A 22,648-nucleotide genomic window follows, 5' to 3' on the forward strand; every position below is an offset into this window, starting at 1 on the left:
CCAGTAGCGCAGGTGTTGGATATATCTGAAGCTACAGCACTGCTCAGGAGCCTGCTGTGCCACATTTATTTGAAGTGGGCAGGAGCATGGCCCGGCGTACCATTGTGTACTGGCCGAGAACTACACCTATGGCAATGATGATGATGACGACGATTGAAGCAGAGAATATGCTGACCTCGGCGTTGGCAGGAATAGAGGAGCAGAAAAATAGACTGCAAAAGCAATGCACGCAAAAAAAAGAAAACTAGAATATTATTCCGAACAGCAACAGTGACGCGTAATTAAGACAGATTTTCCCTTTGGCGACATTGCCTGTCAATGTATTCGCAATTACACAGCAGGTCTGCGCGAAGAACCGCCGGGCCTGCACACACCGCGCAGCACAATCACAGCGAAAGTTGGAAGAGCGACGCTTGGTAGCCTTTGTGAAACACTCTTTGGGTCATTGCTGCTACACACACTTGCAAGGTACCAACTACGCCAGAAATCATAATAGTTTTTGTGTAGTAGAGAGGGATTAATTCACTATGCCACCTTTCCTCATTCTTCGGAAATGCATGCTACTCGATGGTGCAATTTTTTGGATGGTGCTGTGGCTGACGACGCTTAAGAACTATGGCCGAGGCTCTTGTTATGGGTCGGGGCATTCGACGACCCCCTAGTTACGCAATCCACATTGTGTAACCCCTGCTTGTCTATTCACTGTTCCAAAACGCTTTATTACTCATATTAACGCGATTCCTTTCCCGACACCAAGCCTGCCTATAAGGCCAGTTTGCAAGGAGTTTGAAGCACTTGAATGCATTTTACACCGAGTTTCTAGGAGGTGACAGGGCGCTAGACGGATGTGTCAAGAGAAGTTCGTAGCTGGAAAAGGAAACGACGCGGCCATTTGGATTTAAGCAATAGAGCAGTAGCTCTATATCCAAATGGCCAGGAGGGGGGGTTGGTTCCGAAACCAAGTTCCAGCAACGACACGCGCAACACGGCGGCATGCGGCGGAAGCGCTTTCGACTCCGACACCGTCTTGGCGACACGAGACGAGAAGCAGCATGACCGATGCGCTTTCAGCAGAGATCGTCGCTAGCGTGCGTCGCTCGCGACAAAGAGTGGCACTTTTTTTGATGTCCCCCATTTACGGAGCCGCGCCTCTCGTAGGCTGCGCCAACTGGGTCTCCCTCGCTGCCTAGATGTGGCGTGGAGGCGCATCAAAATTTATTGCCAATTAAGCGAATAATGTTCCCGGAGATGCGCAGCAGAAGGAGACGCATGCCGGCGAAGTAGCTACGAGTGTGCTATGCAAGCGCGGCGACCCAAATAATCAGCCGCTGCCACGAGGGAATCCAGCGCGACGACGTTGTAAGAGCGCGTCTCGCGGCTGCGGCTCGTAACGGGGCGGAGAGCGGGCGCGCGTCTGCACTAACCGCAACTCCATTTGCTCTTCCATTCGCTGCTCCGGAGGCAAAGGGGAACCGAACACAAAGAAAACGTTCGGCGAATAAGACGAAAAACCGACGCGAAATGGGGGCAGATATGACAAATGCTCAGCGCGCCTTATTGAGACGTTATCAAAGAAAATGCGTATCAGCTGTTAAATAAATAAAAAAAATTAGGAGGGGAAGGCGACAGTAACCACCACATTATCTTGCTGCAAGTGTAGGTTAGGTCAAATACAAACCGAGGGCTGGGTTAGCCTGCACGTCGATCGGCACGCTCGCAGAACACGCCATTAAGGTTATTACCGTCTCTGCAAACATCTCTTCGGCAAAAAATAAAAAAAAAACAAAAAAAAACTCTCGTCTCGCCTTCGTCTGCGGCTTCGCGCTATCCGAGAATTGGACAGAGTGCGGCCAGAGTTCGCGTTGGACGTCGTCCACGGCCTGACCAGCGTGAAGCGGAACAAAGTTTGCGGGTATACCAGAAGTCTGTTTAGCCCGATTCATTTTAGTCGCGGTCGCCTTCGAGATTGGCTGACCCCTTCTTCGCTTGCAGCATGGCGGTTCGGTGACTTTCCGCAAACGGCCGAAATCACTGCACGCCACATAGTCAAGAATTGTGAGAGCTGTTGAAGTGTTCCTTAAATAGTTTGCGTAGGATTTCTCACGCTAGCTTCATCCATGGCGTTATTTAAGTGCCGTCGGTGAAAATTGAACTCTAAGTGGAAAAAAAAAAGAAAAAAAAGACAGATCGCGGCATCCCTATGAATAACTTGAAAGCATGGCGTATCATCGCAATTGAATTTATCATTACACAGCCACTTGGCTTGAACAATTAGAAAAACTCGACGTAAACAAGGACGATCACATCATCATCAGAGCCTATTCGAACATGCATAAAATTTAATAATAATAATAATAATAATAATAATAATAATAATAATAATAATAATAATAATAATAATAATAATAATAATAATAATAATAATAATAATAATAATAAGGGGGTTTAACGTCCACAAAACACGATACGATTATTAGAGACGCTCATGCATAAACTGCTTGTTTTTCAGCTAATCGAAACATGATTAGTAAATGCAAGTAGGCGTAGGACTAAATGGGATGAACCTGGACACGTTAAAAGCTGTCGCCCTCCGGCTGCTTCATTTCAGTGCTGGCCCGGGCCGTGGTGGTCTACTGGTTATGGCCCTCTACTGCTAACCCGAAGGTCGTGGGATCATGTCCCGGGCCACGGCTTCCGCATTTTCGATGGAGGCGAAAATACTCGAGCAAGCCCGTGTACTTAGATTTAGGTGCACATAAAGGGGGTCGAAACTTCCGCAGCCCTCCACTACAGTGTCCTAGATGTGAACGTTAAACCCCAGTATAGTCACTGTAAACAAACAAACAAACAAACAAACAAACAAACAAACAAACAAACAAACAAACAAACAAACAAACAAACAAACAAACAAACAAACAAACAAACAAACAAACAAACAAACAAACAAACAAACAAACAAACAAACACTGAATAAATAATAAATAAATAAATAAATGTAAAAAAAGAAAGTAAAGAACAAGCTTTATATAAACAACGCAGGTGGTTCAATGTTCAAAATCGCCTCGTGTACAACAAGCTTGCCTAGGTAGAGAGAGAATAAGCTTGTGAAAAGCAGGGAGGTTAACCAGACGAAAATTTCCGGTTTGCTACGCTGCACTGGGGAACGGGAAACGGTCATAAAAAGGTGAGGTGCGAAAAAGGAGCGAACGGGCTAGTTGGATGGTTGCCATAGCCACTGCAATGAGTCAAGGGACAATGAATGACCGTCCAGCGCAACAAGTTCGAAGCGCATATAGTCAACGACATATATAGTCTATGTTATTGTCCGTTGCTCCACACTAACAGACGTTTGTATGGATAACGTTTTTACGAACTAAGTGTAGACAACCAAAAATGTAGATACATCAAAATTCAACTGGACGTTTGCGACATAAAATAAATCTATGAATACATCGGTAAGGTTACAAAGAGTCACTATGTACTTTATTCACGATACTGCATCTAATGACTGGCGGTATGTGGGCATTCACACGAGTATGACAAACAAAAAGAAATATATTATGCGTTAAAAGTTAATTTTCGTTTGGCATTCCCGTGTGTCGGTCGCGTTCAAAAAATGTCATTCACGTTTTTATCTATATATTCGTTAAGTTCAGTCTTCGACTGGCTCGCACTCTAACCCAAGTCGTCCGCCAAGGCACCATTTCGAAAACATGGTCCAATAATACCCGAACGGCCACTAAAAACAAAACAAACACGCACTTCTCAGCTGCATAAGGGTCATTTTCTCGTTCTTATTCATTTTTATATATTCCTTTTTTATCACGTTTATCTCGGTCATCTATAGAGAAGGAGTGACAGGCGGCGGCTTTCTTATCAATCACAATCCCCAGCGACGACGGTTTTTTCCCTCTAAAACAGCCAGTAAACCTGATTGCATCTGGCACAATATAATTTGGTCATCGCTGGCTGTCTCAAGGTCCCCCGCGGCTGGTCTTCCCAAGAAGACAGGAGCTTGGTCATTGCGGGCGGGAGGCCGCGCGCTTTAAAAGAAAACGACAATAGAGAGAAAAAAAGAACGAAAAGCAAAGGCGTGGAACAAAACACGAAGAATGAAGAACCTCTGGCCCGAGGCAACGCGGGTGCAAACAAACCCAACAGGAAGCTCGCTCAGAAATGGCCCGAGGCAGCTCTCGGACGTAGTCACGTGTTGTAGTACATACAAGAGAGAGCGCGTAACGCTGTAACACGAAGACGCGAAGGCATTAAAGGACACGATGTGAAAGATGCCGGTTGAGAGGAGTTAAAAACGACCGAGTGGGCCAGGAAAGGGTAGAGCAGTTAGACACTCGACCCTAACCAGGCGCGCAAGACACCGACAGTCAAGAGGCAGTAAAGATGCTGACCACGGCCATGTTAGTTCTCTCTCTCTCTCTCTCTCTCTCTCTCGTGTGGAGACCTTCGGAGGCGACAAATAAACAGCGTACCCTTTCTTTTGCAAACAGGTGTGTTTGGCGGACTGTCGAGGCGAAGTGTCCTGCCCTTGAGGCTCATCACACCGCTCCTCCTTCTACGGTTACCGTGCGGCTGGCAGTGCAGAGCCGTTTGCTGAACCCGCCGGAACCATTAGATTTCGCTGTCGTCCTACTGGGCCGATGGCACTCGGAGCGCGCGTACTTGAGACGCCTGGGGCACCAAGAGCGCGCGAGCACAGCAGCGGGACTCGCACTCAAAGCTTGCCGACGACTACGTGTCCCCAAGTGAGTCCCTGTTGTTGAAGTGGGTTGTCAAGGCAATGGCAGAGACTACTACGCAGTGCGCCGGCTGATTGTGTACAGGCTACAGCTGGGTGACACGAACTGTGTGAACGTGCTGCAGAGAGTTGAGTGTTCCGTGCCATCAAACACATGTATCGCCCCCCCCCCCCCGCCAAAAAAAAATTCCATGTGTATATATACACAAACACGAACGTACATAAAGTATGATTCACAGTACCATGTCAAACACCTAATAAACTTTTGCAATGTGTTACATCTGCAATGGGCTAAAGAGTGCGTCATGTGGTTGCACGCAACTTTACGTTAATAAGACTTGCTTCCGGCCAGTTGGTGCAGATATGAAAGCGAACAGGATTCAATGAAAGTAGCGCTTGTCAAACAGCTTAAAATGAAGTGTACAAAAGCCTTGCGTGACCTCCTGCTTGTTTAGTAATTTTTTTGACAATTATAAACCAGACTAGCGTGAATATCAAGCCAGTAGCTTAGAACAAGCACTGTGCTGATACCCATTTAGACAACCTTGATATCGTGTAATCAGTAAGATTGCGTGAACTCATGTAACATTCTACAGGCGACGAACAGTTCAAATCGTGCTGACATTTTCATAAAATAAATCGGCGACTTTGAAGGAGCTCCGCGGGTACCTACGTAGCACACTTAGCATGCTTTGAGATCACGTGTACAAATATATATATATACACGGTCTGACGCACGTTTTCCCTCCATGGGTTTTTCCAAACCATGCTGACTTTGATATCACAATACCAAACGAATGCTCTTGAAGCAAGCCTTGCGATGGTACCCAGGTAGCGCACTTTGAAACCTCGCGGACAGGAGTGTCAAACGACTTTCCGTGAATTGCTAAGCCATATGGACGATTCAGAAACTACCATTTAATCACATGAAATTGAGGCCACCAATAGAAGAACGTAGCAATAGCTTGCATGACAACAACGTTTATATTACAGTGGCAAGGTGTGTGTGTGTGTGCATTAAGAAAACGACTGCAGAGCAAAAAAAGAAAAAAGAAAGACGAATGTGGGGCAAAACGACTAATGCGAATGGTCATTTAGATATTGGTGATGTATAGTTGGGTATTATATGTAGTATTAGAACCATCGACTTGTCTGACACTTGCTAACTGATCTTTGAAGGTGGACATTCATTCTCGTTGGACATTCCGTCTCAATAGACATTCATGCTCTGAATGAAGTTTAAATGAAACAGTGGGAGAGTTTGAGTATGAATTGGAAACGGTGAATGAGTCGGAACACCGTAGCGACGCTAACATGTGAACAACACACTCACGTCTCGAAATTCGGAGTGTTGTGGCTTCGTCGTGTGTGTACGCGAAACCCTGGAATACTTGCTCAGGGGGATGACAAAAATAAGGTAATTACACTGCATGTGCCACAACCACCCAAACAGAAAAGAACAAAACAAAAACAACACCCGCAACAAAGACGGCGAGTCGAATGTAATAAAGACGACGCATTTCGACGCGTTCGTCCAAGACGGCCGCCGGGAATGCTAAGGCGGTGGGAGTCGAAGGCCACATTCCAAGCAACCCACCTGGGTTCTTTTGGCGGTGTGGCGCATCACTCGAAGCGCCTCAAGCGGCTGTCCGGCGTGCACATACACGACACGCGTTGGGCACGTGACCGCGGTGGTGCCCCCCCCCCCCCGCCCTTTCCCGACGTACGGACTGGGATGGACGGCTGAGGGATGCAGACCGCTGGGAGCTTGATAAACGATACACGCGTTTTACAGCATAGTCGTAAAACTGCCGCCCCTGTACCACCAACTTACCGGATATCGTTTTTTTTTCTTTATTTAAACAGAACGCAAATACGATGCTAATGATAAGAACGACGCTGGCTACGCCTTAGATAAACATAAATTAGTACACGTATATGGTGTCGTTGGCTCTTGTCGTTCACATTGAAAGTCGTATTAAACTCGCTTAGTGAGGTGTTCACGGTTGCGTGTACTCGCACATTCTACGCATATGGCATAGTTTTTTTTTTTCAAATTTACACTCTTTCGCCTGCTTCTTGGGTTTCTTTTCGCAGACTTGGCGACTCTGTAGGAATGCCATTCTCACCTTTGAGTGCGAAAAGCTGTTCACGCGAAGGCGCGTTGCGTGGATGAGTTCGCCACATTGATCGACTGATAGGTGGAGTTTAACGCCACAGAAACACCATGTGATTATGGGATACGCACGGTAGTGAAGGGCTTTGGAAATTTTGACCACCTGGGGTTCTTTAACGTGCACCCAAATATGAGCATATGGGCCTACCGAGTTTGCAACTGAAGATGGCAAACTTCCGTAAGCGTTCCAAAGATTTCAACATGCAGCGCAAAAGCGTTAGGGTATTTCATATTCACATCCGAGGAATAATCGAGTGGTTGCTCAGACAACAGTGCGTGCTTCGTCTCTGACACAATGAATGAATAACATTGACACCTCGTGAACGCATCGAAATAGTGAGAGAAGAAAACAAAGTTGAACTCTAGGTACATTATTTGCACTACTTTTACAGGCCCAAAACAAAAGGATGAAGACGATTTTTTTTTGTCTATGGAGGTCGCGACGATTGGTGACAGTTGGTCCCTGCCTGCCCGTTCCAGCTATTCTCCTTTTAATCTCTCCAGTGGTTGTATTATCGCCGGGGGCTTGTCCAACGGGAGCAAAAGGCAAAAAAAAAAAAAAACAGAAAAAAACTTTCTCGTGTACTTCGATTCAGGTCCTCGTTAAAGAGTCTTATTGCAAGTAATCAAATTTTATCCGGTGCTCCCCTCATAATCAGATCGCAGTTATGGCTCGTAAAACGCAGGTACTTGCTTAAAGCCTCCCCCCATTTCACGACAACCATTGCTGTGCAGCAGGACACGACGTTGAATTAAGAGCTGTGTACACGAAAGTACGACGACAGCGACTGATCCTTACATTGCTAAGCGTCGAGCTGCGACTTTTAATTATGCTCGCTCACTTTGCGGAGAATAGCGGAGCACTGCGCCGCAAGCGAGCACCTTGAAGAGAATCGTTGAACTTGGCCTATAGGCTACTGCGTTGGAATTAAATAACAATAAATTACGACGCACAGGTGCGCTCGACGCGTTTGCACAGGCGCTACTCTCACGAAATGTGGCAATGCAGACGCGCCCACCAGGACTGCGCACACACGAAGACAGGCGCCAGACGCACGCCCCACGGACGATGTCGCACCGAATAAAGACTCTGAACGCGAACTAAGTCTGCCTTGCTAATGCGATTTCACCTACCTAATTTATTCACGAACATCCCGTTTTTCTGCGTGAGCAACGACGCAAGGAGGCGCGCGCGCGCTGTTGAAATTGAGCAGGGAAAAACTCTCGCACGCAGGATCTACCGTTGAAGCGTTTGACGCGTGAGGGGCCCGTAGACCACGTCCGGGATGGCATACGCTGTGACCACGCGGCGCACTTTATGCAGCCGTTATTTCGAACGAGGAAGGAAAAAAAATCATCATGCGCGAAGATTGACGAATGGTATACGTGTGCGTCCTCAAAAAAAGTGCAGTTATGCCACACTGGCCGTGGAAATATTTAAGGGGAACCTTTGCCAAGAGTGTACATTGCAGCGGTATACCTTCTGTTACAAAGCAGTAACGAAGTCCTTGGGCCGGATGCCCCCAAGCGTGCCTTCCCGTCATCTCGGACATTCTCTGTGGGGGCGGGTCGTCACCTGCACCGGCTCTGTTTGTCTCGGCTGTGCGCTTTGCCTGCGGGGCAGTTGCTACGGGCGGGCCCCTCTGGAATGTGCGGAAGGCCGGTTGTGTGCTACAGGAGGGACTGCCGTGAATTTCTCCTGCGTGGTCGCTTCCGAGTCCCCGCGCGTGTGCCACGTGCATCTGCCACGTGTGTGAAGGGACGTTGTGCTCTCCATGAGTAATTGGTTCCCCGAAGAGACATTCCGCCGATATCTTCGGAACTGCACGGCGAGGCAGCGGGAGCAGCCCGGCAGAAGAAAACAGGAGAATGTCGCGAGAAGAGTCGTCGTTCGGACGTTACTGTCCAACATGTTGCAAATAAACGTCTTGTTAAGTTTTTCTTTACGCCTGTCCCTCTGCCTCAGCTCTCGAGAGTTCTGAACGTCCCCGTGGCCTGCGGAATGACGACCACCACCCAGCTCCACGCTACCTACTGGGTCCGCTGCGGCCACCGACGCGGCTCGTGACAACTGGATGGCAGCGACGGGATTCTGCTCACGCCAAGTCGCAACAAGCTCGGGCCAGCATCGGGATCGTCTCCGCTGAGATCATGGCTGCAGGGTGCGGTGAGTGCTTGACTTTTCTTCACTGAGATTTTACCAGGCTTTATCTAGAGTTTTGTAGGAAAGGTGGTAAATTTGGATAACTACTCTACGTTGACCTGTGCATGGGAACGTAGCATCCTAGTAGTAGTGAAGTTAACAGCGCTTGTAGCAACCATGAATCTGAAGGCACTGAAAAAACCGCTTTTGCTAGAGTTAGCTAAAAGTTTGGGTTTGGATGCTCGTGAACAAATGAGAAAGCCAGAGATTATCGAGGCTATTGAGAACCTTAACGCAGACGACGACGAGCTCTCAGAGTGTCTAGAGCTGATAGACGAACATGAAAGACGTAAAGCTGAAGAGAAAGAGAGAAATGAGAGGCTCATACGCGAAGCAGCAGAAAGGGATCTTGAGATGAAGCGCCTTGAAATCGAGCTGCTCAAGGCTCGAGGTAGTAGTGAAGGTAGCGAAGCGTCTAGCGGAGTAGAACGGAAGTCGTTCAGGATGAAAGACCTAATGCAACCTTACCGCTCCGGAGAGGACATGGGTCTGTTCTTGGTAAATTTCGAGCGCACATGCAAGAAGGCGCGTGTTACCAAAACGATGTGGCCGCAGTGCTTGCTTACCCTACTACCCTGTGAGGCTGCCGAGGTAATTACCCGCTTGACAAAAGAGGAAGCAGATGATTACGACCAAGTTAAGTCGAGCCTGCTAAAGAAATATAGATTGTCAGCAGAAGCATTCAGGCAGAAGTTCCGGAGCGCCGTAAAGCAGAAAGACGAGTCGTATGCTGATTTCGCATACAAGTTAACGTCTAATATGAGGGAGTGGCTCAAAGAGGCTAAGGCGTTCGAGCATAAAGAGAAAATCGTGGAGTGTTTCGGACTCGAGCAGTTTTACTGTCGTTTGCCCCAAGACGTTAGGCTCTGGGTGCAAGACAGGGAGGAGGTAACCACTGTGTCGAGGGCCGCGGAGCTAGCGGAGGATTTTGTTTCGCGCCGCGCGCTTGATAGAAGAGAAATTCCCCAGTGGGAGGGCCAAATCAAAAAGGCAACTGGGTGGAGGGGACATTCAGTCCAAGAGAATCGAGAGCGCAACACTGGTCCCGAAAAGCAACGGGAGGTAAGTAATGAGACCACGGTTGAGGAAAAGCACCAAAACAGTGCGTTTGAAAAGAGGCGACCACTTGTGTGCTATAAATGCCACAAGCCAGGTCACATTGCGGCCGTCTGCAAGAGTCCAAAAGTTGTTTGCTTCTCAGTCGACAGCGAGGGTGAAAACATGCGACTGCTGGAACCATATATTAGAGAGCTGATAGTAAATGGAAAAGAGTGTCGCGTGCTGCGGGATTCGGCAGCGACAATGGACGTGGTCCATCCCTCGTATGTTGAAGCTGAACATTTCACAGGAGAGTGCGCTTGGATTAAACAAGCAGCGGAGCCATCAAGCGTATGCCTTCCGATTGCTAAGGTATGCATCGAGGGCCCCTTTGGCGCATTGCACACAGAGGCTGCAGTATCTGCTTATTTGCCAAAGCAGTATGCATACTTGTTTTCAAACAGATCCGATTGGTTACTAGGACAGAATAACCTAGCGTACGGGGATGGGGTTGTGTGCGCGCTCACTCGCTCAAAGGCGCGAGAACTCGCAACTAGAGCCGCACAGCTCGATGTTCCCTCGAGAATCACCGAGAAAGCCGGAGATGGAGAGCCCACGAACACGGTAGACACGATCACAACAAGCACTGATCAAGTGAGCGATGAAGGCGCGGATGAAAACGAGGAAGACCCTCTTGAATCTGGAAGTGTGTGTGAGGAAATGATTACTCCTGCATCTAATAGCCTGCAGACTTTGCTGAGAGTGGATCGATCGTCCCTTATAGAGCAGCAAAGAGCAGACCCCACTCTTCGAAATATAAGGAGTCAGACTAATGAGGGTATTTCAAAGAAAAACGTGATGTATCAGAACAGGGTCGGGATACTTTATCGTAAGTATCTAGATCGCAGACGGGTGCAGTTTGATCAGTTAGTGGTACCGGAACGTTACCGCCGTGATCTTTTACACTTAGCTCACGGTAGCTCATGGTCGGGTCACTTGGGGGTCAAAAAAACGAAGGATCGCCTGCTGCAGGAATACTATTGGCCGGGTTGTTTCCGGGAAATAGAGAATTTTGTCAGAACCTGCGACACCTGTCAGCGTGTAGGAAAACCAGGGGATAAGGTTCGTGCCCCAATGAAGCTCGTGCCAGTGATCACTGAGCCCTTTCGACGACTCGTGATCGACACAGTAGGGCCTCTTCCAACAACAATATCCGGTTACCGTCATGTCTTAACAGTAATTTGTCCCACGACCAAGTTTCCTGAGGCAGTGCCTTTAAAGGAACTGAGCTCGGTAGAAGTGGTAAATGCGCTGTTGTCTATTTTCGCACGCGTTGGTTTTCCCGCTGAAATACAGTCCGATCAAGGGACCGTTTTTACGAGTGCACTGACTACAGCTTTCTTAGAGAAATGTGGAATCCGATTAATCCACAGCTCGGTGTATCACTCCCAGTCAAACCCAGTAGAAAAGTTACACTCGGTAATGAAACGCGTCCTTCGAGCACTCTGTTTCGAGCGCAATGTCGACTGGGATGTGTGCTTGCCAGCAACCATGTTTGCGCTCAGGACTGCACCTCATGAAGCCACTGGATTTACCCCGGCAGAATTGGTCTACGGTCGCTCTCTGCGATCCCCACTCCGTATTCTTCGGGAGTCATGGGAAGGGCGAGCGGAGGACCCTACGGTGGTTGAATATGTGCTAACTCTGCTAGAAAGGTTGCATAGAGCACAGGAGCTGGCAGGGGATGAGATGAGCAAGACACAGGCTCGGGCCAAACGCTACTACGACAGGTCGGCAAGATCACGCCGGTTTGAAGCTGGAGATCAAGTAATGCGGCTGAAACCTTCACCAATGAATAAGCTAGATGTCCAATGGGAAGGACCGGCGGAAGTCGTTCAAAGGCTGTCCGACAGAAACTATCTGGTAAGGATGCCAGGTAGACGTAAGACGCAGCAGATCTACCACAGCAATCTGCTCAAACCGTATCGAGAGAGAGAGGTTGTCGTAAACATGGCGGTAAACGTGCCCGAAGAGCCACCACTAGATTTCCCCTTTTCGGGAGCGGAAAGAAAGGAGGGTAACGCTGGTCAAACGCTCAAGGCCATGGTTGAGGTAGCTGAGCTCACAGCTAACGAGAAGCGTGACCTAGAAAGCCTCCTGATAGAATATGAGGACATGTTCTCGGAGAAACCGGGCCCAACAAATTTGGTAGTGCATGACATGGAGCTTACGGCCACTTAGCCCGTGCGGTCAAAGGCGTATCGAGTGTCGCCGCGTCAGCGTGCCATTATTGAGACCGAAATTAAAAGAATGCTCGAGATCGATGTGATTGAAGCTTGTGAAAGCGATTATACCTCTCCGCTTATATTAGTGGAGGTTCCTGGGAAATATCCGCGACCATGCGTTGATTACCGGAGGTTAAATCACATAACGAAGGATCAGACCTACCCCATACCAAATATAGAGGAAAGAATTGAGGCAGTAAGCAGTGCTAAGTACATCTGTACTTCGACCTCGTTCGGGGTTGTTGGCAGGTGCCTTTGACCGAAAGGGCCAGCAGATATGCGGCGTTTATTTCTCCCATAGGAACATACCGCCCTAAGGTGTTGAGCTTCGGCTTAAAGAATGCCCCCTACTGTTTCTCGGCTCTCATGGACAAGGTATTGCGGGGTTTAGAGGGGTTTGCCCTGCCTTATCTGGATGATGTAGCAGTATTTTCAGGGTCATGGTCCGAACATCTCACCCACTTGCGAGCAGTGCTTCAACGTTTCCGCGAAGCAGGTCTGACCGTGAAGGCTCGGAAGTGCCAACTTGGCCGAGCAGAGGTTACATACCTGGGTCACATAGTGGGGCAAGGCCACCGCAGACCTTCCGATGTCAAAGTGGCGGCAGTTAATAATTTTCCGCAGCCCCGGAAAAGACAGATGTGCGGTCGTTCCTAGGATTGGCAGGGTACTACCAGCATTACATTCCCCGTTATTCAGAGCTTGCCAGCCCGCTTACTGACGCTCTTAGAAAAACCGAACCTCAAATTCTGGAGTGGGATGAGAAGAAAGCGAGGGCATTCTTAGCGCTGAAAAATGCGCTCATGAGCCAACCTGTACTTCAAGCCCCCGACTACGCTAGACCCTTCGTGGTTCAGAGCGATGCAAGTGACCGCGGCATGGGCGTAGTATTGTGTCAGAGAAACGACGCAGGAGAGGAACATCTCGTGCTATATGCCAGCCGCAAACTAACTGTAAGGGAGGAAGCCTATAGCGCTTCAGAGAAAGAATGCGCCTGTGTTGTATGGGCGGTTCAGAAGCTCGCATGCTATCTCGCGGGATCAGAGTTTATTATCGAGACGGACCACTGTCCCCTCACGTGGTTGCAAACGATGTCGCCTAAGAACGGCCGGCTACTTCGCTGGAGCTTGCTATTGCAACAATACTCTTTCGAAATTCGTTACAAGAGAGGCAAATTGAATGGCAACGCTGACGGCTTAAGTCGTTGTTTCTAGGGATCTTGATGGCGTCAGGTAATCTGGCTTGGGTATTTAGGTTCCATTTTTTTTGTGTGTGACAGGTTTACAATTGCTTTTTTGTATTTGTGCTTTATCACGACACGTGTTTGTGAATTTGAGCAGCCTATTTCTGGTTGGGTTGTTAGAATTGCTGCTGCTATTGTAATGAAGAACGGGTCGTTTTGGATGACTTAAAAGCCTGGTGGGTCTCAGGAAGAGAGTATGGGCGCTTGCCTGCTTGGCAGTTGTGTTTCTCGCGTGGTGGACACATGTGCTGTCTTTCGAGAAGGAATGTTGGCCAGCAGAGCGGGAGCCTTTCTCCAATTTTGGACGATGCTACCAGAGGCTGCAGATCACCAGGGTGCCAGAGGATTGCAGCAGAGCCGCATCGAGGTGTCCACGGCTTCAGCACACCAGCATTGTCTTCATCGACCTCTCCCCACAAAGGTGGATGACCTTCGTACGTCGAGGTCTCGGCCGGCCGCCGGGGAAGCTGTTACAAAGCAGTAACGAAGTCTTTGGGCCGGATGCCCCCAAGCGTGCCTTCCCGTCATCTCGGACATTCTGTGTGGAGGCGGGTTGTCACCTGCACCGGCTCTGTTTGTCTCGGCTGTGCGCTTTGCCTGCGGGGCAGTGGCTACGGGCGGGCCCCTCTGGAATGTGCGGAAGGCCGGTTGTGTGCTACAGGAGGGACTGCCGTGAATTTCTCCTGCGTGGTCGCTTCCGAGTCCCCGCGCGTGTGCCACGTGCATCTGCCACGTGTGTGAAGGGACACTTGTGTTGTGCTCTCCATGAGTAATTGGTTCCCCGAAGAGACATTCCGCCGATATCTTCGGAACTGCACGGCGAGGCAGCGGGAGCAGCCCGGCAGAAGAAAACAGGAGAGTGTCGCGAGAAGAGTCGTCGTTCGGACGTTACTGTCCAACATGTTGCAAATAAACGTCTTGTTAAGTTTTCCTTTACGCCTGTCCCTCTGCCTCAGCTCTCGAGAGTTCTGAACGTCCCCGTGGCCTGCGGAATGACGACCACCACCCAGCTCCACGCTACCTACTGGGTCCGCTGCGGCCACCGACGCGGCTCGTAACACTTCCCAACAGCGCCAAGCACTGGATGACGCCGTATACACCGGGGGACATCATGGCAGCACCTCCTTCCTCGCCCGAAGACCGAATCATTGCCCATTTGCAACCAACGTACAGTCGCCGTCAGTGGCGTGCCAACACACTTTTGCGAGGGGGGGGAAACAACCTACCTCACTCATCAGGCAATATATATATATATATATATATATATATATATATATATATATATATATATATATATATATATATATATATATATATATATATATATATATATATATATATATATATATATATATATATATATATATATATATATATATATATTTATATAAATGAGATTCAACAGACAATAATGCCAAAGATAGTATATAGGGGAAGTTATTAGAACCAATGTCATGTAAATAAGAAGAGAGAAAAGTGGGTGAAAAAACATCTTGCCATGAGCAGGAATCAAACGTGCGACTTTCGAATAACGCGTTCGATGCTCTACCACTGAGCCATCAATGCGGCTATTTCCTCAGCCACTTTATTTGGTTTATATGTGAATTTAAACGTGGCTGTGTCAGTCAGCGCCACCTGTAGCCACGGCGGCGAGTGTGGCACACTCTTTTATGAGCCTGTATGGCGTCACGCAGCACGTGAACTTATTACGAGCTGGCTGCTGACTGAAAGTTATTTTTTAGCTACTTTTCTTTTTTCTTATTTACATTACATTAGTTATAATAACTTCCCCTATACATTCCATGGTATTATTGTCTGTTAGATCTCATTGATATTGTGTCAAAACACGGCAAAACGAGCCCTTAGGTATACACTTCTTTCCCTTATTCATTAACGAGGGTCTCGTACTGCCAGACTTGGTGCCGTTAGGTTGTATACGAGGGACTATTGCCCCGCCCGGCTGATACGCCTATAGTCGCCGTGACATATGAAGTGTTATAACGAACCGGTGTATTGGCGAATGAACTAAAGGAGTCAGGCGCGAGTTGAAAACGGGCTGTGCCACGAAATGCTTATCTCTTGCCCACTCTTTTGCTATATATCCCTCCCCCCTTTTTTTCTTTTATACATTGAAATATCTACGCTTGCAAACTACGGGAGTTTAAAAACTGGAGAGGAAGTCAACCTAAAGGCAGGAGAAAACAAAGGTATGAAGCCGAGGTCAAAGCAACCTTCTGGTTTTTCTGATTAAGTGTAGCTCCTCATATTTGTTGTGTTGCTCACAATTATTTGCTAGAGTGTGTGGAGCCGGTTTCTTATTACCATCAATAGAGCTTTGGGTGTGCCATAGTGTTCTGGGGCTCGTGGACCTTGTTCACGCGGAATCCGCATCTTATGGCGGGCATTTTCCTCCAGTAACAGTAAACCCGCCAGATAAATAGTGATTATGGACAGTTCCGCTAGAGAAGTTCTCAAATCATAATCTATTTACTGCACTCCAACAGTAGCGCTTTAACGGACACTGTATACCACACAGTCCATTTAAGTGTCTTTCTCGTAAAAAAAAAAAAAAAAAACGAGTGACAAAAAAATATCGTTCTCCTACGAAACGCGAGCTGCCGCCTACTGTGAGAGTTCCCGCCAGCGTATAACTTCTCCCGGCTCGGAACCCTTTCAACATTCGGAGTTTGCTCTTGATTCCTTGCGCGGTACCCCGCAGCCCCCGGAGCAAAACGGCGTTCACTGGGAAGGTCAGGAAAGGGGCGAAAAAGAAGAAGAAGGCCGAGGAGAGGGAGCCTCGGGTGCTGACAGCCACAAATCACGGCTCCCCGGGGACCTTTTCAAGTACGTGTCCACACGCATACTGCGGCGCGCTGAGCCGGCCCGTTCAAGGAGCCTGCCGCCTTTATGCCTGCCCCAAAGCGTGAACTAAAACTCGCGCGTCGATCCCCTGGCTGGCTCAGCGGGCTTGAATGCCGCATTCCCCGTGTCTCTGTAGCGCGAGCCAAAAGAGCGACTCCTCCTGCTGCGGAGCCGCGATAGTTCGCCGGGTTTCCATACCCCCCCCCCCCCTCCCCCCGCTGCCAGTGTACGTCGTGCATACACGCCACATGGGCTGCGGAAGGGAGAAACGGCTTACGTTCCGGACGGGCGAGTACCGATCGTCGAACCAACTATATAAACGAATCTCTGCGTTTATCGCTCGTTTTCTTCTTTCGCGTGAAGGCTGTAAAAGGGAACTTTTTCGCGTCCACTTTATACGACAGGGAATGCCAAGTCGTCGGCATCAAGTGAGTTTTGTTTGTTATTTTCATGGCCCTACCCGAATCGTTACGATTATGCTGCGAGTGAATTTATTTGCTGAACGCACCTTATAGAAATCGCACCTTAAGCTATGAAATGTCCTTTGACTAGCGCCCCAGACGAGAATCGCACAAGGAAGGCGCCGGCAACTTTCATGCGAGATGTTGATCCGAACGAGGTACTTCACCTTTATTTTATTGCTGGTTTTACGTTCGTTAGGCGTCGGTCGCCCGTATCGCTTCATTTATGATTTCTTCGCATTTATCAGCATGCTAGGCGTGCCACCGTGTAAGCGTTTCCACTTGTTATTAAAGAGTCTGGCTGCCTTTAATTTGTGGTGTTGATTAGAATGCCTAGTCGCAACGTCCAGAATCTGCAATGCATCTGTTGTTACGAAGTTACTCATACAAAAAAAAAATAGTTGATTGCTGTAGAAAATTATCCTCCGTTATAACACTGGGTCTCCTGGTGTTCCCAAAATAAACAGTTTTATTGTCATACCATAACTGTAAACGTGCACGCTCATTCGTACAGTGAAATTGTGATAAGAAGAAAATAAAAAAAAAAGAAAGGTTGACCGCGCCCATGTCTTGCTCGTTGGAGCTATAAAACAACGTTAACGGCGTCAACTATAGCTAAAGATCTCTACAATCTCAACCACTGTTAAGATTAGCGGAGTCGAAAAGAGCGATGTTATAAACTCACTCTGACAGCCACGAAGAGCGAGATTTATTCTTTTCTGTCATGGTCGCATGAACCAACATCGAAACAGAAGCATGTTCGGCATTTCAACGCGTACGTTACGCAGGGGTCAATGAATAGCGAGTCGAACTGGAGGCGGAAACTGTACGGCTTCTTCCGATTTACGACATTTCCTCGGAAGGGAGGTGAAGAACGCCCAACAAATTCAATCCGTGTGCAAGCCTCTTCTTCCGCGCTCGCTATTGTCGTTAAGGATGTGGACGAAGCTCGCGTCGTCACACGAGACTGTTGTCGTCGTTCGCTGCTCATCAGTGATGCCAGCTATGTCCAAAGAGGCCACCCACCCTCAGAGAGTCGCGGTAAGAGAACATGCGTTGCCGGCACTTTGCTTTTGTGGATATTAGTGATCGAAACGAAAAACTGTCTTGCACGCTGGTTTGGGCTTAGCGAGCACGAACTCCCAGCAAAATCAGCGACGCAATAAAGACATAAGGCAAAGGAAGGTTGATTGCGTTGATTAGTTGGCGGTGCGCCATTTTGCACATGCTGATGCCGTCCTTACACGATTACGAAGCTGGAGATGTCTCATAATTAAAAGGCGGCGACAGTGATACTCTCTTCTGCGGTGGCGCAACATCATCCCTTCAGGCGAGCATGTACACCTCGAATTCTCGAAGCGGCTCTCATAATCCTATGGTAATTCTGGGACAATAAACCTTACATATCAATCAAATAAATCGAATTGTCGAAAGCTTATCTGGTGTTTTCGTTTACGTTGCTAATTTAAATGGTGCTCATCAGAAACAAAAAAAAAAACACTGTCTTGCATCACTGTTGCGTCGTTGAATAATGAGAAATAAAAATAGTTTTCTGGTGTATAACGAACGGGCTCTCTGATCGCACTCAGCAGTATTCTTCAAACTCTCTCGTAATGAGCACTCTTTATTACTTAAGAAAGCACAATCCTATTCTTCGGGCTTTGTTACAGTAGAACGAATGCCTACTTGCTATGCGACAGCTTTCGTTTGGCCGCGCTCAGCTAAGCCGTGCCGCCGAGCGTGTTTGCTTCTCCACGTGTCCGCGCCCGCGCATAATAAAGTGGCAGAGACGCGCTTCATACATATTCAGGAGGCGCCTTATGCAAGCCCATTATCTTAGACCGCGCATTCGTCGCCGCGCCGGACACCCGAACTATCAGCGGATAGCGCTCCGAGGCATGTCGCCACGCTAAAGATGCTCCGCACAGTTCTGCGGCACCTAATTACAATGGAGAATCGCTGGCAACAGGCGACAAGGTAACGCCGCACAGCCTTTCCGCAGGGGGGACCCGCGACATAAATCTTTCGGCGGCTGTCGCGAAGGAGAGGGCGAGTAAGAAGGACGTTCCACGATTCGCCCAGTCGTCGCAGAAGCTCGTGCACGCGAGCCCGTTGACGTGAGATATTTTTCTGGCTGCCTAAACGCAGCGCTGCTGTTCCAAATGCAGCTGTTGCACGCTCTCAGTTTTATGACCGCTCGCTTCGCACCCACTGCACTACATCGAGCTGTCCTCGCTTCTATAAAGAGCGCATTAACTATAGCCAACGTAAACTGCGATATTTCATACACTGCGGATCCTTCGAGTCATGTGGCAAGCCCTTTTCTTTACTCTGTTCTTTCAGACAAAATGAAGAACTGCGACTGAAATGAAAAGTGACGGCAACTTTTTTTTAAATACTTCCATGCTTTTCCTTCTGTTCCACCCATTTCAACGGCATTTCCGAAGTTGTCGTTCAGTATTGCTTTCTCTATAAGTTAGGCAAAACAGTAGGCTTTTAGAAGAATATGCTAGTAATTGCGAAGTAGCTTAATAGAGGCAGAAACTTCACGCCACGGGAGTTTTAACAGTTGCTCCCTCGCTCCAATCAAAATGAGTTTAAAAATGGCAGCAATAGACATTCACATTGTTCAGCGACGGTGATGTACCCGTGACCAAGTGCGTTTCACGAACCTGGAACAAAACGAGGGCTTTGAGGCGTGGTCTACCGAACGGAACATAAATGTCAAATTCCCACAAAAAGCCTGCATGACTGCCATTATACTAATAGCCTTTCTATCACCCACTCCCTCATGTAATATCACAACCGGGACCTTTGAGGTAATAAAATGAATGAAATGAATGAATAAAAAAAAACAAAGCAATAAAGCAACACAAAATGACATGATCACGAGAATAAATCGCAACACCGAGAACTATACCCAGCTGATGTGCTCTTCTTGTGTATCGAGGCTGACTGAATGCAGTATTGCATTCTGCAAAGAACGCACCAAACCCGCTCGTATTAGCGGCCGCGATGAATAGCCGGTTTTTTCTCGCGCACCTCTACTCTGCGGCCCGATGAGAGTCCCGAGACTCGTCTGGCCGCCGCCAGTGTAACAGACCGGCTTGCCTCCCACGCTGTCTGCGACGAGCACTGCATGCGCGCGACTCCACCCTTTTACAGCGCGGCATCCGGAAGTAATCGACGGCGCTGGCTGCATCAGAATGGCTCAACGACGCACGTGCGTCCAAGGCTCGCACGAAAAACGAGGTGGGCCGCGCAACAAGAATAATAGGAGAAGCGCGAAAGAAGCGAACATAAAAGAAAAAAAGTCCGGTCTCTCAGCGCGCGCCGACGGCGTTCTTGCGCAGTCTAATGGCATCTTCAGCTGGCGGCACTGGTGGCGTTTTCTGTGCACGTGCCGTACGTTCGTCTGGGCACCACGCGTGCAGTGCCACATTTCGGCCGGCCACGACACGAGTGCACGCCACGGCGGAGGTTCACGGTGGATCGTGGTGCAATCCCATCAGCCCGCGCGCGCTGGCAGACGACGCGCCAACGTTCCATCATTGCAGGCGTAATTTACAGCTGGCGCTGCCGGAGAACATGGCTGGACGGCACAGAAAACGTACGTGAGCTTACATCGTCCGACCGTACTCGCAGAAGGCTACTTTTGCTGCCAGGCTTCCACTAGACACCCGGAAGGCGATGAGAAAATTGCCGTAACCCTCGTCGAGTTGGTGCAGAATCGATGCAGCACAACCGGCCGGAGAACAGATGCGCACCCAACTGGACACGTGGCGTCTCGCAAGTGTCCCTCATCGTTTGATTTTCTGTTGTTTGCTCTCTTATTACCAGTACAAACGGGACGCATGGAAATCGTCGTCTGCCTAATGACGTCTCTCGCATACAGCGCTGCTGTAGCGGATTCGAGTTTTGTGGTTCACACGTTCGGCTGGCCCGTAGCGAGGCGTGAAACTAGGGCGGTGTTTGACGTAGCTTCCTTTCCACCGTCACGGTACCAGTGCAGCTCAGCCGAAGATGCCACTAGATTTGTGCACATGCACCGGCTTTCCCGCCGAAACGAGCGGCCGCGCGCATTTCTCGCGGCCCGCCCCGTTCTGCTCCCTTTCATGTGCAGCCTCGTCATTCTGGCGACCGATAAAGACGTTCCAGATATGTTAATTTCCCCGCGACAACCACTCCTTCACCCGCACGCCGGTGCGTGCAATGAACGCTTTCCGATAAGGTAACAAACATAGGATGAGCGCGAAGCAAGCTAACAACGCTGCATCGCGACAACGTTAGTTTGCATGACGCAAGCTCACCCTCGAACGTAGAAAGGCGACAGAATCAAAGATGCTCGCAAAATGCAACACTACGTGCTATGGTCGGAAGCCTTCGCGCTCTTGCAGGGCTTCTCGCAAAGCGGCAGCATGGTAAGTTACACGCTTCAAAAAAAATGCGAATAAACTGCGCGTACCTGGCTTCAGGAGTGTGGAAACCGTGAGAGGGAGCCACGAAGCGAGGATCAGCACACAGGAGTGGGAGTGTCCTGCGGCACGTGAAATAATTGTTGGTCAGTTGAGGCACACCGTACAGACACCGAGTACAGATGAAACACAAAGAACAGCCGCTTTCAAAGAATTAGCAATCACTTTATCCGGGTCGATAATGCATCGCAGACCACTTTCATACCTCGCATTACGATGAAGAACAGTGTAGCAAATAGTGCGATGCAATCAATGTTACTGCGCAAGTATATTCAGGAAAAGACAACACGAAAATGACAGGCAAGAGCACGTGTACAGACATCTCAAGTCCGGATGCAAAACGGTCGGAAGTGCTCCGAAATGTTGCCATATTTATCACTGAGTTGCTTTGGGGAGTGTCATCATGTCTGAATGCGGCCAATCAGTTGACGAAGACGGCGCATTTGTGTACTCCCGCCCATTTTTTTTCAAAACCTGAACGCGTGAGCATCAACCGCCGAATCTTCAAGCGCTTGATGCGGGCCTCCTAGGTTGGGAAAAAGATTGGGAAATAAATAAGACGCAAATAAGATTGGGAAAAAGAAAAGGTTGGGGTAGCACAGAGCACTGCATTTCTGTAACTTTAGACATCAGAGGTGATAATTATTTACAGCGCAACAGAACTGTTATTCGCAGGTATTGCAAGCATTCTGGTTCATTTTGCCACTGTGCTGTGTTAAACGCCGCTTATGGACTGGGCAGTCGACGCTCGCGTGTTCAATAGCAAAAAAAAAAAAATTAAAAAAGAAATGGGCGACTGTACGTTCCTGTTTGCCGATATAGTACCTGTTTATGGATATGCTCTTGTTAGTTTTTCTCTCATCAGGTGACAAACTTGCCAATACGACATGCTCACCAAGTTTTGGTAATAATAATAATAATAATAATAATAATAATAATAATAATAATAATAATAATAATAATAATAATAATAATAATAATAATAATAATAATAATAATAATAATAATAATAATAATAATAATAATATCATTATTAAATTGCTATTACTATTATTATTAGGCTATATGCCTAAGAGCACGTTCGGTACATACACATTTTATGCCATATTTGCGTATAATTGCACGAAACAAAACAAATACTAAAATAAAAAA

At 48.3% G+C, this 22,648-nt stretch overlaps 2 protein-coding genes across 2 annotated transcripts in view; one reads left to right on the forward strand and one right to left on the reverse strand.

Annotated features, from left to right (window-relative positions):
* The window catches only part of LOC142775282 (uncharacterized), a 79,944-nt gene extending 74,538 nt beyond the window's left edge, over nucleotides 1-5,406 (forward strand). The window contains exon 3 of the mRNA XM_075876617.1: nucleotides 4,506-5,406. Coding sequence (XP_075732732.1) covers nucleotides 4,506-4,764 — 259 coding nt within the window. The 3' untranslated portion in view covers nucleotides 4,765-5,406. The remainder of the gene's footprint in view (nucleotides 1-4,505) is intronic.
* Nucleotides 1-22,648, reverse strand: part of cv-2 (crosveinless 2-secreting protein) — a 274,346-nt gene that overhangs the window by 174,447 nt on the left and 77,251 nt on the right. The window contains exon 2 of the mRNA XM_037427162.2: nucleotides 21,487-21,558. Within this exon, the coding sequence (XP_037283059.1) occupies nucleotides 21,487-21,558 (72 nt within the window). The remainder of the gene's footprint in view (nucleotides 1-21,486; nucleotides 21,559-22,648) is intronic.

Source organism: Rhipicephalus microplus, chromosome X (assembly GCF_043290135.1).
Source record: "Rhipicephalus microplus isolate Deutch F79 chromosome X, USDA_Rmic, whole genome shotgun sequence".
NCBI classification, from domain to species: Eukaryota; Metazoa; Arthropoda; class Arachnida; order Ixodida; family Ixodidae; genus Rhipicephalus; species Rhipicephalus microplus.